This window comes from Drosophila novamexicana, unplaced genomic scaffold, assembly GCF_003285875.2.
Source record: "Drosophila novamexicana strain 15010-1031.04,08,12 unplaced genomic scaffold, DnovRS2.1 tig00000387-arrow-pilon, whole genome shotgun sequence".
Classification (NCBI taxonomy): Eukaryota; Metazoa; Arthropoda; class Insecta; order Diptera; family Drosophilidae; genus Drosophila; species Drosophila novamexicana.
This window is the reverse complement of record NW_020824800.1, coordinates 2,810,827-2,829,412: the sequence shown is the minus strand read 5'-3', so window position 1 is coordinate 2,829,412 and position 18,586 is coordinate 2,810,827. Positions and strand designations below refer to the sequence as shown.

At 39.3% G+C, this 18,586-nt stretch overlaps 1 protein-coding gene across 4 annotated transcripts in view; it reads right to left on the bottom strand.

Annotated features, from left to right (window-relative positions):
• Nucleotides 1-7,821: 7,821 nt before the first annotated feature.
• LOC115760328 (cGMP-dependent protein kinase, isozyme 2 forms cD4/T1/T3A/T3B) overlaps nt 7,822-18,586 on the bottom strand; it is a 47,933-nt gene continuing 37,168 nt past the window's right edge. Inside the window, exons 1-7 of one of the 4 annotated variants that reach the window (XM_030701615.1) lie at nt 12,854-14,175; nt 12,066-12,285; nt 10,165-10,401; nt 9,954-10,103; nt 9,263-9,882; nt 9,007-9,196; nt 7,823-8,943 (exon numbers count right to left, since the gene is read on the bottom strand). In XM_030701615.1, coding sequence (XP_030557475.1) covers nt 8,778-8,943; nt 9,007-9,196; nt 9,263-9,882; nt 9,954-10,103; nt 10,165-10,401; nt 12,066-12,285; nt 12,854-14,072 — 2,802 coding nt within the window. In that variant the 5' untranslated portion in view covers nt 14,073-14,175 and the 3' untranslated portion in view covers nt 7,823-8,777. Of the gene's footprint in view, nt 8,944-9,006; nt 9,197-9,262; nt 9,883-9,953; nt 10,104-10,164; nt 10,402-12,065; nt 12,286-12,853; nt 14,176-18,586 lie in introns of those variants that run through there. The other 3 variants (XM_030701614.1, XM_030701616.1, XM_030701617.1) reach the window with 3 other exon arrangements.

The window sequence follows — 18,586 nt, the reverse complement described above, 5'->3', positions numbered from 1 at the left end:
ATTTGGACTCATTATCAATTCTGCATCCAAATCTGGCAACATTATTTTTGGTCAAAATTCATGTCAAAGTGGTACCCTCAAATATCCTATATAGACATAGCTCAAAATTTCCCACACCCATAACCTAGTCAAAAATCCTCCGATTTTCATAAGGTTTCGCTTTTTGTTCATGATTTTGACTCATTATCAACTCTGCATCCAAATCTGGAAACATTATTTTTGGTCAAATTTCATGTCAAAGTGGTACCCTTAAATATCCTATATAGACAGGTCAAAACTTCCCACACCCATAACTTGGTCAAATATCATCCGATTTTCATATGGTTTCGCTTTTTGTTCATGATTTGGACTCATTATCAATTCTGCATCCAAATCTGGTAACATTATTTTTAGTCAAAATTCATGTCAAAGTGGTACCCTCAAATATCCTATATAGACATAGCTCAAAATTTCCCACACCCATAACCTAGTCAAAAATCCTCCGATTTTCATAAGGTTTGGCTTTTTGTTCATGTTTTGTACTCATTATCAATTCTGCATCCAAATCTGGCAACATTATTTTTGGTCAAAATTCATGTCAAAATGGTACCCTCAAATATCCTATATAGACATAGGTCAAAACTTCCCACACCCATAACTTGGTCAAATATCATCCGATTTTCATAAGGTTTCGCTTTTTGTTCATGATTTGGACTCATTATCAATTCTGCATCCAAATCTGGCAACATTATTTTTGGTCAAAATTCATGTCAAAGTGGTACCCTCAAATATCCTATATAGACATAGGTCAAAACTTCCCACACCCACAACTTGGTCAAATATCATCCGATTTTCATAAGGTTTCGCTTTTTGTTCATGATTTGGACTCATTATTAATTCTGCATCCATATCTATATAGACATAGGTCAAAACTTCCCACACCCATAACTTGGTCAAATATCATCCGATTTTCATAAGGTTTCGCTTTTTGTTCATGATTTGGACTCATTATCAATTCTGCATCCAAATCTGGCAACATTATTTTTGGTCAAAATTCATGTCAAAGTGGTACCCTCAAATATCCTATATAGACATAGCTCAAAATTTCCCACACCCATAACCTAGTCAAAAATCCTCCGATTTTCATAAGGTTTCGCTTTTTGTTCATGATTTTGACTCATTATCAACTCTGCATCCAAATCTGGAAACATTATTTTTGGTCAAATTTCATGTCAAAGTGGTACCCTCAAATATCCTATATAGACAGGTCAAAACTTCCCACACCCATAACTTGGTCAAATATCATCCGATTTTCATATGGTTTCGCTTTTTGTTCATGATTTGGACTCATTATCAATTCTGCATCCAAATCTGGTAACATTATTTTTAGTCAAAATTCATGTCAAAGTGGTACCCTCAAATATCCTATATAGACATAGCTCAAAATTTCCCACACCCATAACCTAGTCAAAAATCCTCCGATTTTCATAAGGTTTCGCTTTTTGTTCATGATTTTGACTCATTATCAACTCTGCATCCAAATCTGGAAACATTATTTTTGGTCAAATTTCATGTCAAAGTGGTACCCTCAAATATCCTATATAGACATAGGTCAAAACTTCCCACACCCATAACTTGGTCAAATATCATCCGATTTTCATAAGGTTTGGCTTTTTGTTTATGTTTTGGACTCATTACAATTCTGCATCCAAATCTGGCAACATTATTTTTGCTCAAAATTCATGTCAAAATGGTACCCTCAAATATCCTATATAGACATAGGTCAAAACTTCCCACACCCATAACTTGGTCAAATATCATCCGATTTTTATAAGGTTTCGCTTTTTGTTCATGTTTTGGACTCATTATCAATTCTGCATCCAAATCTGGAAACATTATTTTTTGTCAAAATTCATGTCAAAGTGGTACCCTCAAATATCCTATATAGACATAGGTCAAAACTTCCCACACCCATAACTTGGTCAAATATCATCCGATTTTCATAAGGTTTCGCTTTTTGTTCATGATTTGGACTCATTATTAATTCTGCATCCAAATCTGGCAACATTATTTTTGGTCAAAATTCAAGTCAAAGTGGTACCCTCAAATATCCTATATAGACATAGGTCAAAACTTCCCAACCCATAACTTGGTCAAATATCATCCGATTTTCATAAGGTTTCGCTTTTTGTTCATGATTTGGACTCATTATCAATTCTGCATCCAAATCTGGCAACATTATTTTTGGTCAAAATTCATGTCAAAATGGTACCCTCAAATATTCTATATAGACATAGGTCAAAACTTCCCACACCCATAACTTGGTCAAAAATCCTCCGATTTTCATAAGGTTTGGCTTTTTGTTCATGTTTTGTACTCATTATCAATTCTGCATCCAAATCTGGCAACATTATTTTTGGTCAAAATTCATGTCAAAATGGTACCCTCAAATATCCTATATAGACATAGGTCAAAACTTCCCACACCCATAACTTGGTCAAATATCATCCGATTTTCATAAGGTTTCGCTTTTTGTTCATGATTTGGACTCATTATCAATTCTGCATCCAAATCTGGCAACATTATTTTTGGTCAAAATTCATGTCAAAGTGGTACCCTCAAATATCCTATATAGACATAGGTCAAAACTTCCCACACCCACAACTTGGTCAAATATCATCCGATTTTCATAAGGTTTCGCTTTTTGTTCATGATTTGGACTCATTATTAATTCTGCATCCATATCTATATAGACATAGGTCAAAACTTCCCACACCCATAACTTGGTCAAATATCATCCGATTTTCATAAGGTTTCGCTTTTTGTTCATGATTTGGACTCATTATCAATTCTGCATCCAAATCTGGCAACATTATTTTTGGTCAAAATTCATGTCAAAGTGGTACCCTCAAATATCCTATATAGACATAGCTCAAAATTTCCCACACCCATAACCTAGTCAAAAATCCTCCGATTTTCATAAGGTTTCGCTTTTTGTTCATGATTTTGACTCATTATCAATTCTGCATCCAAATCTGGCAACATTATTTTTGGTCAAAATTCATGTCAAAATGGTACCCTCAAATATTCTATATAGACATAGGTCAAAACTTCCCACACCCATAACTTGGTCAAAAATCCTCCGATTTTCATAAGGTTTGGCTTTTTGTTCATGTTTTGTACTCATTATCAATTCTGCATCCAAATCTGGCAACATTATTTTTGGTCAAAATTCATGTCAAAGTGGTACCCTCAAATATCCTATATAGACATAGGTCAAAACTTCCCACACCCATAACTTGGTCAAAAATCCTCCGATTTTCATAAGGTTTGGCTTTTTGTTCATGTTTTGTACTCATTATCAATTCTGCATCCAAATCTGGCAACATTATTTTTGGTCAAAATTCATGTCAAAGTGGTACCCTCAAATATCCTATATAGACATAGGTCAAAACTTCCCACACCCATAACTTGGTCAAATATCATCCGATTTTCATAAGGTTTCGCTTTTTGTTCATGATTTGGACTCATTATCAATTCTGCATCCAAATCTGGCAACATTATTTTTGGTCAAAATTCATGTCAAAATGGTACCCTCAAATATTCTATATAGACATAGGTCAAAACTTCCCACACCCACAACTTGGTCAAATATCATCCGATTTTCATAAGGTTTCGCTTTTTGTTCATGATTTGGACTCATTATTAATTCTGCATCCATATCTATATAGACATAGGTCAAAACTTCCCACACCCATAACTTGGTCAAATATCATCCGATTTTCATAAGGTTTCGCTTTTTGTTCATGATTTGGACTCATTATCAATTCTGCATCCAAATCTGGCAACATTATTTTTGGTCAAAATTCATGTCAAAGTGGTACCCTCAAATATCCTATATAGACATAGCTCAAAATTTCCCACACCCATAACCTAGTCAAAAATCCTCCGATTTTCATAAGGTTTCGCTTTTTGTTCATGATTTTGACTCATTATCAACTCTGCATCCAAATCTGGAAACATTATTTTTGGTCAAATTTCATGTCAAAGTGGTACCCTCAAATATCCTATATAGACATAGGTCAAAACTTCCCACACCCATAACTTGGTCAAAAATCCTCCGATTTTCATAAGGTTTGGCTTTTTGTTCATGTTTTGTACTCATTATCAATTCTGCATCCAAATCTGGCAACATTATTTTTGGTCAAAATTCATGTCAAAGTGGTACCCTCAAATATCCTATATAGACATAGGTCAAAACTTCCCACACCCATAACTTGGTCAAATATCATCCGATTTTCATAAGGTTTCGCTTTTTGTTCATGTTTTGTACTCATTATCAATTCTGCATCCAAATCTGGCAACATTATTTTTGGTCAAAATTCATGTCAAAGTGGTACCCTCAAATATCCTATATAGACATAGGTCAAAACTTCCCACACCCATAACTTGGTCAAATATCATCCGATTTTCATAAGGTTTCGCTTTTTGTTCATGATTTGGACTCATTATCAATTCTGCATCCAAATCTGGCAACATTATTTTTGGTCAAAATTCATGTCAAAGTGGTACCCTCAAATATCCTATATAGACATAGGTCAAAACTTCCCACACCCATAACTTGGTCAAATATCATCCGATTTTCATAAGGTTTCGCTTTTTGTTCATGATTTGGACTCATTATCAATTCTGCATCCAAATCTGGCAACATTATTTTTGGTCAAAATTCATGTCAAAATGGTACCCTCAAATATTCTATATAGACATAGGTCAAAACTTCCCACACCCATAACTTGGTCAAAAATCCTCCGATTTTCATAAGGTTTGGCTTTTTGTTCATGTTTTGTACTCATTATCAATTCTGCATCCAAATCTGGCAACATTATTTTTGGTCAAAATTCAAGTCAAAGTGGTACCCTCAAATATCCTATATAGACATAGGTCAAAACTTCCCACACCCATAACTTGGTCAAATATCATCCGATTTTCATAAGGTTTCGCTTTTTGTTCATGATTTGGACTCATTATCAATTCTGCATCCAAATCTGGAAACATTATTTTTGGTCAAATTTCATGTCAAAGTGGTACCCTCAAATATCCTATATAGACATAGGTCAAAACTTCCCACACCCATAACTTGGTCAAATATCATCCGATTTTCATAAGGTTTGGCTTTTTGTTCATGATTTGGACTCATTATTAATTCTGCATCCAAATCTGGCAACATTATTTTTGGTCAAAATTCATGTCAAAGTGGTACCCTCAAATATCCTATATAGACATAGGTCAAAACTTCCCACACCCATAACTTGGTCAAATATCATCCGATTTTTATAAGGTTTCGCTTTTTGTTCATGATTTGGACTCATTATCAATTCTGCATCCAAATCTGGCAACATTATTTTTGGTCAAAATTCATGTCAAAGTGGTACCCTCAAATATCCTATATAGACATAGGTCAAAACTTCCCACACCCATAACTTGGTCAAATATCATCCGATTTTTATAAGGTTTCGCTTTTGTTCATGATTTGGACTCATTATTAATTCTGCATCCAAATCTGGCAACATTATTTTTGGTCAAAATTCAAGTCAAAGTGGTACCCTCATCCTATATAGACATAGCTCAAAATTTCCCACACCCATAACTTGGTCAAAAATCCTCCGATTTTCATAAGGTTTCGCTTTTTGTTCATGATTTTGACTCATTATCAACTCTGCATCCAAATCTGGAAACATTATTTTTGGTCAAATTTCATGTCAAAGTGGTACCCTCAAATATCCTATATGGACGTAGGTCAAAACTTCCCGCCCCCATATCTCGATCAAATCTCATCCTATTTTGATAAAGTTTGGCTCTTTGTTCATGGCCTGGCCTTTAGATAATTTTGGCGTCTAAATCTGGTAATTATATCAAAACTTAAAACAATATTATTTCAATCTAATAAGATTTACATCTTCTCTTGTGAAATTAGCACTTATATATTAACTTATATTAAATTAATTGCGAAAGAAATTTTCCATCACATAAGCTAACAAGCTCTTATCGTTTGGGATATGCACTGATCACCCATCAAACAGTTATGTATAGATATAAATATATATTTGTAATTACGTACTTACCTGCACCATTGTGCTTATTACCCTCATCTATCAGTAGGCGAAGGACGACATTTTTTATAAACACGCTGAAAGAACAGAAAAGCAGAGATTATGTTAATGTGACAATGTATAAAACAACCTGCATGCATACGACTGTATTAGTTGTAAATATAATAAGGCATAGTTATTATACATATATTTGTTAACATTACTTACCAGTTTTTTGAATAATCACATTAAAAACTGATGCCGCCTCCTCCATCACAGCCATCGCTTCCTTCTTAGACCGCCGTCTCCGCTTTTGCTTATGCTGCCAGCTTCTTCATAGTTGCAGCCGCCACATCCTCCAATATTAAAGCCGCCGCTTCCTCTATTGCTGAACCCTCCATATCCTCTATAGTTGAGCAGCCGCCTTCTTCATTGAAGTCGCCATTCTATATTTCATATCGTCTCCTTAAATACGTAAGACCGCGCCTCCTCTATTTCTGAAGTTTCAGTATCATCTATATTTGAAGCCGCCGTTTCCTTCAATATTAAAGTCGCCGCATCCTCCATCGCTGAAGCCGCCTCCTCCTGCATGGGTGAAGTAGCCGCCTCCTGCTCAGTTGAAGCCGCCTCCTGCATAGTTGAAGTCGCCTCCTGAATAGTTGAAGTCGCCGTCTGCTGCATAGTTGAAGCCGCCTCATGCATAGTTGAAGCCGCCTCCTGCTCAGTTGAAGCCGCCTCCTGCATAGTTGAAGTCGCCGTCTCCCATGAGGCTTACTTGAGTTTATGAGAATCGAGTAGAGGGGACTTACGTAGAATACGTTTTTTTTTTAATTTGCAGTGCAGCTAGGTCTTGAATACAAACATACAACATATATGCATACATTCATTTACATACATAATGCATACAAATATATACATACATATAAACATGCATACACACATGCATACAAACATGCAAACATACATTTTTATATACATACAGACATTTATACAAACATAATTACATGCACGCATACATATTTGCATTCATAATACAAATATACGTACGCACATCTTCACAACCAGCATTAATACACACATACATAAACACAAACAACTTTAGTTACGTACATATTTACATACATACACATAGATGCACATACGCACGTACGTACATACATACATGCGTACATACATACATACACACTCATACATACACACACACACCTACATGCATACATACATATTTACATCGAAATATACATACACACATATCCTTCAATGCATACATACATATTTACACACACAATCATAAATATATACTTACATTCATACATACATACATAGACACCTGCATACATACACACGTACATGCATAACTCCTACATGCATACAAACATACATACATATACACAGACATTCTACATACATATCAACACATACTTACATGCATGCATACATACATACATACACATGTATACATGCACACATGTATACACACACACATGTATGTATACATACATACATACATACATACATGCATACATACACAATTATATGAAAGTTAATTTGGAATTAAAAAGAGTGGCAAATTTTCGCACTTTTCTATACTTGCCATCGGAATATCTTCTAAAACCCTTTCTCCTTTACCACAAAGGATAATTACAGTAACAAATTCAGTTTCCAGAAAAAACAGTTTTATATATAGAGATATATCCTTTTCTATTATTTGAATACCGTTTTTTTAATCAAAGAAACGTTAGATAACTCTAGAGAAAACAAATAATTATTTGTAACCAGATATTCATGATTCTTACATTTTGCATGTCCATTTTTCAACTAAGTAATTAAATTCCATTAAGTTAGGCGCATAAATTTGTTATTTATTTAATTTCTAGCTCAGTTTACTTAAAAAAGACAATTGAAAAAGACGTTATTTAGCTCATTTTTATATAGAATATGATGATGTTTAAGGCTAATGATTGGAAGAATAATTAGCATGTAGATCCACGATTGCTCAGAAACATTAAAATAATAGATAAATGAAGAAGAAAAAGAAGAGGAAGAAGAAATATGTTATGAGCATGAGGGTCTTGGTCATATAATTGTATAAAATCTGCTTACAGGCTATAAGGCAACCCGATTTGTATGTATATATGTGTGTGTGTGTGTGTGTGTGTTTGCACTTGGTACATTTAACAATTATAATTTTAATTTTATATAGATAGAGAGAGAAAACAATTTACACAATGCACATGGCCGGAACAGATGAATGCCAGGACACAGGAACCTACTTACAATTTCTATCGACATCCAATGAACTAGAAAATATAGATTTCACAATCTTTACATAATAATAGTTTATAAACTCGTTAATAAATTCATAGTGTTGCACAATGTTTTATGATGATAATCAGATCTCTGAACATGCATGAGCCGTTTTCATGGGTGTGTGTGCGGGTGTGTGGCTGGGTGTGTTTGTTTGTTTGATTTTTTCCTTTTCTGGTCGCGACATGATCTGTTTGTATGAGGACCCTAGGCGTTGCGACTGCTACTTGGGGGATCAGCTTTCGTCCTAAAGTCTGACCCTGACTATTGCTTTGGCGTACAAATGGCGCACTAGTTAAGATCCGTTAGATCGATTATCATTATCTGTCTCAAGTTGCAGCAGCTGCGCGACAAAAGTCGCTAGAGAGCAGCGTCAAAAAATTCCCATACGTCAATTCTACACTAGAAATCCTTGTCCCAACCGCTGACATCATCTGGTGGCGGTCCCTCCGGATCGGGCGGATAGTCATCAAAATTGGTCGTGTCCACAACGCTCTTCACGTTGGGCTTTATGGGCGGTTCCAGTGAACGATTCTGCAGACCCCACCAATAGAAGCCATCGAACCATCTAAAATATAAAATAAGCGTGGAATTAATGCCTGACTGAGGACTGAGGAGAGATTCCACTCACTTGTGTTTCTGTATTTCGCTAATGCCGCCGCGTTGATAGCCCAAACGCTCGGCGGGATTATCGCGACACAGTTTCTTGATCAAGTTGCTGGCATTGCGTGTTATGTTACGCGGAAATTCGATGGCATCAATGCCCTTAAGTATTATATTATAAGTGCGCATCGGATCCGAGCCCGTAAAAGGTGGAGTTCCTGTGATAAATTAAGATATAATATAAATTTCTCCTTCTTTCTCTCGCTCTCTCTCTATCGACTCACCCGTGAGCAGCTCAAACATGAGCACGCCGAGCGACCAGTAATCAGCGCTTATGTCATGGCCACGATTCAATATCACCTCGGGCGCCACATACTCGGGCGTGCCACAGAAAGTCCACGTTTTACGGCCCGTCTGCAGTTTCTTGGCAAAGCCAAAGTCCACCAGCTTCACGTAGCCCTTCTCGTCGAGCAGCAGATTCTCTGGCTTCAGATCCCTGTAGATAATGTTGCGCGAGTGCAAATAGTCAAAGGCTTCCACCACACAGGCCGTGTAGAATCTGGTGGTGGCATCATCAAAGTTGCCCTTGTCACGCAATATGGTCCAGAGCTCACCGCCCAGGCAGCTCTCCATCAGCATGTACAGATACTTTTTGTCCTTGAAGGTCTTAAACAGCTTGACAATGAACTGGCAATTGGCCTCGCCCATGATCTCCTTCTCGGACATGATGTGCTGCTGCTGACGCGTCTCCACAATCTGTGACTTCTTCATCTGCTTGAGGGCAAAGGAGCGCGAGCTGTCGCCATTGGTTTGCACTAGTTCCACGCGCCCAAAGCCTCCCACACCCAATGTGGCAATCACACGCAGATCTGTGAGGTTAATGTCGCGGAACTCCTCGTTGATCCTGACGGAAAACAGCAAATAGAGAGGTTAGACTAAAGATCTGCAAGAGTTTTACTCCCAACCAAAGCTTACTTTCTACGCTCCATGGCACCCTCGTCGTCATAGCGATGCTTGATCTCGTCCAGACTTGATATCAGCTGATTGAACGTCTCACGATCAATGACCAAACAGCTCACGCCTTCGGGAGACTCACAAATGATGTTGGCCGTGCGCAGATCATCCCTGGAAAGCAAGGAGTTTATCAATGCAAGAGTTTACCCAAGGTTTCCTTTCCTTCACTTACCCTTGAAGCGCCTTCTCTCCAAAGAAATCACCCTTGCCCAACATGCGTATGAATTTCTCCTCCTGTGTATCCGGCTGCTTGATCGTCACACGCACCTTGCCCTTGGAGATGATGAAGAAGGTATCACCGCGTGCCCCCTGGCGCACAATGTAATCACCTCGCTGATAGTGCGTCTCCTCAAGCACATCGGAGATTTTGATCAGGGTATCCTCTGGCAAATCCTTGAAAATGGGCACGCTGCAAATATAGGGCAAATTAAGTATCGAGGTGAGATGTGGCATTGTATTGGAGTAAAAGTTGTTCTTAATAGCCTCGTTGAGGGTATTACAATTTTGTCATGGAACTTGTAACGTATAGAACAAGACATCTCCGACCTCAAAAAGTATATATATTTGTGGATATATAATTTATACCTTGCTCCTTACATATGCCGAGGGTAGTGTCCTTCTTGTTTTAGGCATTTTAAGTAGGAGGGCTTTTGTCGAGACAACATTTGGACAAGAAAATAGGAACCACTTTTCTGTATTTAACAGCAGGAAGAACTATATCACAACCAAGCACCTAACAAAGGGGCAATCTTTTTCCACCAGTTCTTTAATGGAAGATGCAGCGGGAAGAAGGGATTCATTCCTATGAAGGATTTGCCTAACGCTTAATGTATTTCAATCTCAAATCTCTGGGAATCAATGTAAACTGAGTTTTCTACTCGTTCTTTCGGCAAATGGAATTTACTTCAACCCTTTGGATTATACGAGAAAATATCTATTACAAAAGTTAGAAAGGCAAGGAGCTAGAAAATTGCCCATTGAATACGTTTTTAATTAACCAGGAACAAAGACAATGTATACCATTTATATAGCACATTAGTGTTGAGCTTCACATACTTGGAATTTAATTCCTATTATTATTTCAGCTCATGGATCATTCCACAGATACGCGACAATATTTGTGTAATTTTGTTGCTTTCCATAAAAACTGGACTCATTATCTTTTTGATTTTGCCTTTCCGGTGCAAACTTGTGACTTTCCTAACTTAGCTCGTGAGCTTAATCTCCATCTCCGCCACAATCTCAATCTAAATACACGCCCTCCACTGAAATGCACTTTCATTTTCATTTGGTGTAATGCATTTGGGTTTTTTTTCTTAATTTTCATTTTTGCGCAATTTCATGCTTCAAAATTTCGAATGGAGCTCTTTTAATGACAGTCATATCATAAGGGGGGACACACGAGGGGGAACAGTTTTTGAAGGCGCCGGCTGTGTACCCTGCAAAATGAGATTAATTTGTCGGTCACTCACGGCGCCAGCTCTGGCAGAGATCAGTGTGGAACGGCGGTTGCGGTCGGTGGTGCGCTGTGGCCTTAAACTGGTTGCCAACTTGTGCATTTGATGGCAAAGAAAAGAAAACATTTCTATGCGTTCGTTGGCCGCACGATCGCAGTTGTTGTCCGTCCGTTCCTCTGCCCGCCCGCCCGCCGGCCCGTCTGTCCCACTGTCTGACCATTTTGAGCAGTGCACGTCATCGTAATAGACGTATATGAGACGCCCATGACCATGACGACGACAGCGAAGTCGTCTGATGCTGTTTGCCCATTTGATGAAGAGAAAGTTGCGCAAAAACAAAAAAACAACCAAGCACAGACACACAAAAAAAAAATCCTTAAGCCAAGCGTTATTTTTTATTTTTTTACCACTTACTTGTAATGGCCAAATATAAAAAAAAATAGTACGACTTGGCGGAATTGATATAATTAAGTGCAAATGCACATTAATTGCATGCGGCAGCAAATCGCAGCGATTCATTAAAAATGCGCAACAAATTTGTTCGAAATTGCAGCCAAGGAAATCATAAAAAACCAAACAACACCTTATCCATGGGCAGCATAATCCGCGTACATACCTCTTGAGGAAATCCGTGTACTCCGCCTGGCGGATGAGGCCCGTGCGCATCATGATCGTCTGGAAGCATTGACGCTCGATCGCCCACAGATTGCACTCGCTGATCGCGGTGATTGTCGCCGTCCTCTGGCAATTGTACAAAATGGCCAGCTCGCCCAATACCTTGGCGCCGGAGAGCGTCGAGAGATATTTGCCCTCGCGTGAGACCTCCACGCGTCCATCTGCGGTAATAAAAATCGGTTGATCGATTGATTAAACAGGAATTGAAATGGGAGAGGAGTTCTGAATTGAAATAATAAACAATTGGTTGGTGAAATATGGGAAAGTAAAAGAAAACTATGAAAGCAAACAAATGTATTTGTCATGGAAATTAAAGACAGCGGCTCAATTATTCAATAACTCTCAATTAACCGCATTCTACACGATGCCTTGAACAACTTTTAAGAGGCGAAGAACTTTTGGGTTCTTGGGTGGATAACAAAAGATCTGAATTGATTCTTGCTCTGCGCTGACCTTCGCCAAGTATTTCCTTCTACGGACTGCTTGCATGAACCATTTGGGAATTATAAATGCGTGTTAAATTTAACATTAACCTGAGGCCACCCTAAATTAATGTGCGAGTGCTTATTTCACTTTTTGTACATTTCAATTATATATTTAAATAGAAAGTGGTCTTTCTCTTAGTTTTTGGAATAGAAAATTTAGATATTTGGTATCTCCATGCAATACTCATGTCTCCCATCATCCCTTGATGATGACAGCCCTGTGAGTAACCCTTTGTCCCCTTACCACTGGCAACATGCTCATCCGGAGCGGTTGTCGACTGCTCCTTGAGATTCCCTGTGCGACGTCGTCGCGCATATGTGTGCACAGGCACAATGAGGCGTGGCCGTGGTATGCTGAAGCCCTCGCCATTGAGATCCTTTGAGCTGCCATTGCTGCTGGCCGCGGGCGAGATATGACGTTGCTGCTGCTTCTCAGGCTGCCTGACCACCACCGGCTCCGTGGCGTTCGCCTCCGCCACCGAATCCACCTCCGCATCCAGTTGTAAGCCCCGCAGCGCCTGCTCCAAGCTGTGACGTCTCGCAGCTGGCATTTCCGCTGCTCGCGCTGTGGCACGGCAAAAGGAGGCGGAGTGGTTGGGCATGCGGATGGTGGCATAACGCTGGACGCTCGTATGCGATCTGCTGAGCGGCTTGAAGGCGCGCTGCTTTGTGGAGGTGGTGCTGGGTGGTGCCGGCGGTGGATCTGTGGGCGGTGGCATCAGGCGTAACGGCTGCTGGCAGATGACACGCTCCGGCTGCCGATCCTCAGCGGCCGAGGAGAATGTGGAGTAGGCGGAGGAACTGCTGCTGTGCGGCAGGGGCTTCGATTTGGGTGCACGCAGCGTCACATAACTGGGCGGCGGATGCTGCAGCATCGTTTGGGAGCGACGCAGCGAGGGCGGCTTAACGGACACCTGCTGTCGTGGGCGTGGCACGCGCTGACGCTCCGTCGGATCCAGCACATAGTGATTGACAGCGGACGCTGCCGGCGCGGGCGTCGCTTTTAGTTTGTTGTTCACCTGCTCCGGCACCCGCTGCTGCTGCTGCTCCAGTTCCAGCTCGTGCTCCTCATCCTCAGCCACCCAGCCGTTGTGCAGCTGCTGCTGCTGATGATGCTGCAGCGCCGAGGGCCTGTAGCCATTCAGCTCCTTGATGGCACTCACAATGCGTTTATCCTGCGCCTGCTGCTCCAGCTGCCGGATGCTCTCCAGCGTCATTTGATATTTGCTCAGCGCCGAGATGCCATCGAGCAGAAAGCTGCTGCTGCTGCCGGCATTGCTTGGCTGCCGGCTAAGCTTGTTCGCCGGCGCTGGCGCAGATCGAGGCGCTTGAGACGTGGGCGCACGATGATGCTGATGATGGGCCTGCAGCCAGTTGGCCTCGTAGAGGGCGCCCATGGCGCTGTCGCTGTCCAGCGAGAGGCTGGCGTCGACGGCTTTGCCCGGATAATGTTTGATTTTCATGTCGTTTAAGCAATTTTCTTGCTTTTCCTTTGTTGATTTTTTCGATTTGCTTTCAGTTTAGTCCAAAAATTTCACTTGCCCAGGCGCTGACGTGATTTGTTTTGTTAGTTAAAAGACGCGACTTTGTTTTACTTGTACATGTTGCTGTTGCTGTTGTTGTTGTTGTGGTAGTTGTTGTTATTGTTTGTTGTCTTTTGCATAACCAAGCCATGAAATTCGCGCTTGGAATTTTGACGAGTCAGTGGACGCCAAAAACAAATGTGGACAGACCCCTAATTGTATTTGGTTTTCTATTATTTATATTACCAAAGCGATTTGTTGCCGATGTTGTAAACTTTCCAAGCTTGCTGCTTGCCTCACGTGCATACACACAAATACACACACATATATATATAAACAAAAGGTAAAGTAACATTTTGATTTTGCAAATGCCGCGAAAGCCAAACGTGCTGCAAAATCAAACTCAAGTCGCAGTTAAACTTAAACCAAACCCAACTCGTAGCAACAGTTGTGCAAATATTTACAGACAGCACTGTTTGCCTTTGTCTATATGTCCATAAAGTTAAGAGCTATACGTATATGAATTAATAACAATTAGACTTTGGTGTAAATTATTTTGCTGCAATTTGAATAAGCGTGTGAATGAATGAGTCGCGACTTTGCGACTGCACGCAGTTTATTCATTGGGAATTGCCCCAAAAGCGTCAATTGCTATGAAAAATGATTGTTATGAATGAATAGGGGCTCAAAATAGGCTAGGGCACACGAAATATGACGCGGCTGACGACAGGCAACAGGTAAACAACAACAAGGTAATGTGCTCTGGTTAATTATGTAGTCTCCAGCTGATCGAATTGAGCAAAAACCTGAATCGTGAGTAATCGCCGAATATGAAATATGAATACAATTAGTTTGCACTCGATTAACCAAAAAAAAAAAAAGAATTCAGCAGAAATATATCGTTAATAAACATTTACTAAAATGGCTCAAAAAATAAATTAAAATATATATATATACATATATTTTCGGTAATAAAACTAATGATAAAATGTTGCCAATTGGAATATTTGTTGCTAAGCTCAATTATATTATCATATAATTAACAAATATAAGATTAAAAGGAATCGTTACCGATCAATTAATATCACTTAACAATTTTGAGGAACTAAGTGTGAAGCGCGACTGATCAGTGGAAGAAAACATAACACAAGAAACATTGCTATGAAAAGTAAAACTGATCAATGAAGATCACCTATCAAATATATGATAGAGACAATTCCAATTAGAGTTATTATTTGGCAATAGCTAATCATAGCAAGCCAATCAACTTGTGGAGCAATTCATGAAGGTTAACTGATCAGTGATCATGTTTATTTCATGATCAAATTAAATTAAGCCCCCAACAAAGGACGTTGCGAAATCGAAGCCAATTGATTTCCCATATACAAGAGCTAACCGATCAGTGATCAGCACAAGATCATCTGTTCACAAAGCTATAAAGAACGTGGGCAATATCAAACCAACCAGCTGGGCAGCTTTTTGACAAGTGGGACGTAACTAATTGTATGCAAGCTATTTGTGATGCCTGCATTAGGCAGGGGAAAAACAAAAAGAAATTTAACAATTGTTATTGTTGTGCCAAGAAAATCGTTGAATAAATGTAAACTTAGCTTTCCAGCACAAATGCACAGTCATGCATCTGCGGGCTCTTTGATTAATGGCCTGGTTTGACTAGGAACATGCATATTGCATTTACTGAAGAGCTAAGCTAGGCTATTTAAAAACTCATTTTAAAAACAATAAACGCTTTAGAAGTTACGTTTAAGCAATAAAAAAACGATCGACGATCAGCACATAGTAAAGAGCTTTCATTGATTTCCAACATTTACGTTTATCAAGAAATAAAATTTGATTAAATTAAACGGGCAAAAATAATAAACAGAAAATAAACTAAGCTTGATCTAAAACAAAGCTAAAAATGCCCCTAGATCTGTTATGATGAGTAAACAAACTAAAACGAAAGCCAAAAATAAATTCGAGTTAGGAATTCCCTGACTGATCACTTCGGGAAAGTCCGACACAACGCTCACTAAGGTCTTAGTTGAAGTACCTATAGATCAGTGATCATTGCTAGGCCTAATGCTCATCAATAAACAAGTGCAACAAGAGTGTAGAAGTAGAAACCCCTTGTGATCATTTGAGGATCATTTCAGGGAAAGAAGTCGAGTTTAAGTAGCAGCTGATTAGTGATCGTTAACTGAGCCTTAGGCTTAGGAAAGCCCAGATTATTACTAGGCCCAATGATCATTAATAAGCAATTGCAATAAGAGTATAAAACTAGAATCCCCTGGTGATCATTTGCGGATTATTCTAATCAACACGAGTTAAGCTATAATGGAAAAGAAACCGAGTTTAAGTAGCCGCTGATCAGCGATCATTAGCTAAGCCCGAGACTTAGATTATTAGAAAAGAACTGCAATAGGAGTCTACAACTAGATTACCCCAGTAAACATTTGCTGATCATACTTAACAACACGAGCTCAGCTTGAAGGGAAAAGAAAACAAGTTGAAGTAGCAGCTGATCAGCGATCATTAAGCCTACGGCTTCTGTAGAGCCTACTGAAACGGTGAAGATCATCAATAAAAAAGTCTTTAATTTAAACCTAAAGAAAGATACAAGTCGCTGGCTAACTGACCGCAATTTTTTCCTTTTGTATACTACTCAAGCCGAAGTTTATGCATTTATATTTACTTTCAAGGTGCTCAAAAAAAAAATAATATTAAATGTCACATTACCATTTAACCCACAAAACGTTGACCAACACAACACAAAAACTGACAAATGGGAGTTACCCAGGCAATTACGTGATTGCTTTTGGCCAGACCACAAACAATGACTGAAAAGATAACCAACTACCGATCACAGTTCACCTTCACTTCACTTCGCTTCATTCACATCATCGATCAGTAAACAAATAACAAATTTTTCTCAAATTGTTTTTTTTTTGCACTCGGTATTTGCGTAACATGACCAAAAATACATTTTGCCGAATGAATGGAAATGTAAATACACGAATCGCTTATCAGGACGTGTCAGAGACACAACCGCGTGCCGCAGCTCTGCAGCTGATAAGACGGAAGCAGCGGCAACTGGCATCGATAATGGGACACGCAGCTGCCGCTGTGCCGCAGAAAGACTCAATTTGCAAGCAATGGAAATTTTATACTATGTTGTCTACAACAAGTTTGCAAATTGAAAGGCGCCGCCAAGGGGGCAGAGTTCAAAAGGTTTGGCAAAGCGAGAGAGAGAGAGAGGTTTGGGGGGAGGGTGTTCGCCAATGCGGAAATCCGTCACGCAGTGTTGAACAGCTTGAAAAAAAGAAAAAGAAAAACAAATAGTTAGCGAACAGCAAATGCAGCTGGCCAAAAGATTTTGCAATGGACACGAGTTGGCTTAAACGAAACGGCTGAAACGGGCAAGGTCAACAAGTTGGCTAAGCCAGCCGCTCAGTCTGCGCCACGCTCTGCCTCTCCCTCTCTCTCTCCCTCTCTCTCTCTCTCTCTCTCTCTCTCTCTCTCACTCTGTCTCTGTCTCTGTCTCGGCTTGTCTGTGATTTGAATACAATCGCAAGAATTTTGCAAAAGCCGTTTCAGCCATTTCAGCGGCTTAACATTTGGCTTTTGAGCTGCGGCTATTTATAAACGTAACGGGGTTTGAACCAGCGCCCAGTCTCTCAACGACCAGCCTCAATTAAACTGGATGGCTTTTCGGCCACAGTCACAGGCAGCTGCTTATGTGCCAAGGGCAAGAGCTCCATAATAATTCGTTCACTTGATTTCTTCGCTTTGCCTGACAGTCTGCAATTACATACAACACCATACGAAAAAAAGAGGAAAAATAAAAACTACAACAAAAAATTATAATAAAAACCTTTTTATTACCAGCCCTCGTCTGTTTCTTGCCCCTTTCCGCTGCCTGTCAAAGTCAACATTAAAAATTCCACTGGCTTAGTCACCTTTTTTTTAACCTGACCGCGTTTTCCATTTTTTTTTTCTTCTTTTTCTTTTTCGCTTGTAAATTATAATAATAAATATTTATAACTTCGTTTGTTTGTCTATGCCAATGAAGAAAGTTCAAATTGATTGACATTTTCAGGTAGTACGAGCGCATGTCTGGGATATCTTAAGTTCATATATCGTGGATATATACATTTTAGATTGTAGTCAAACCAGAATCACCCAGCGCCAGAATCATCGTGAGCTCATTAGCAACAACAATTTATCTGTTTTATTTGGCTTCAAGAACTGCGAATCGAACAATGAATAGGGACAATTTGGAACTGGTATTTGTATTTGTTAAGACAAACGATTTTTGTTTACCAGTTGTAGCGCATAATTTATTGGTCTATATACACACATATATATCTAAATATATATATTTCTTGTGTTTGGGAAATATTAATTGAATTATGAACTTGAACTTTATTTAGTTAGGTTCAGCTCTGATCAAGTTT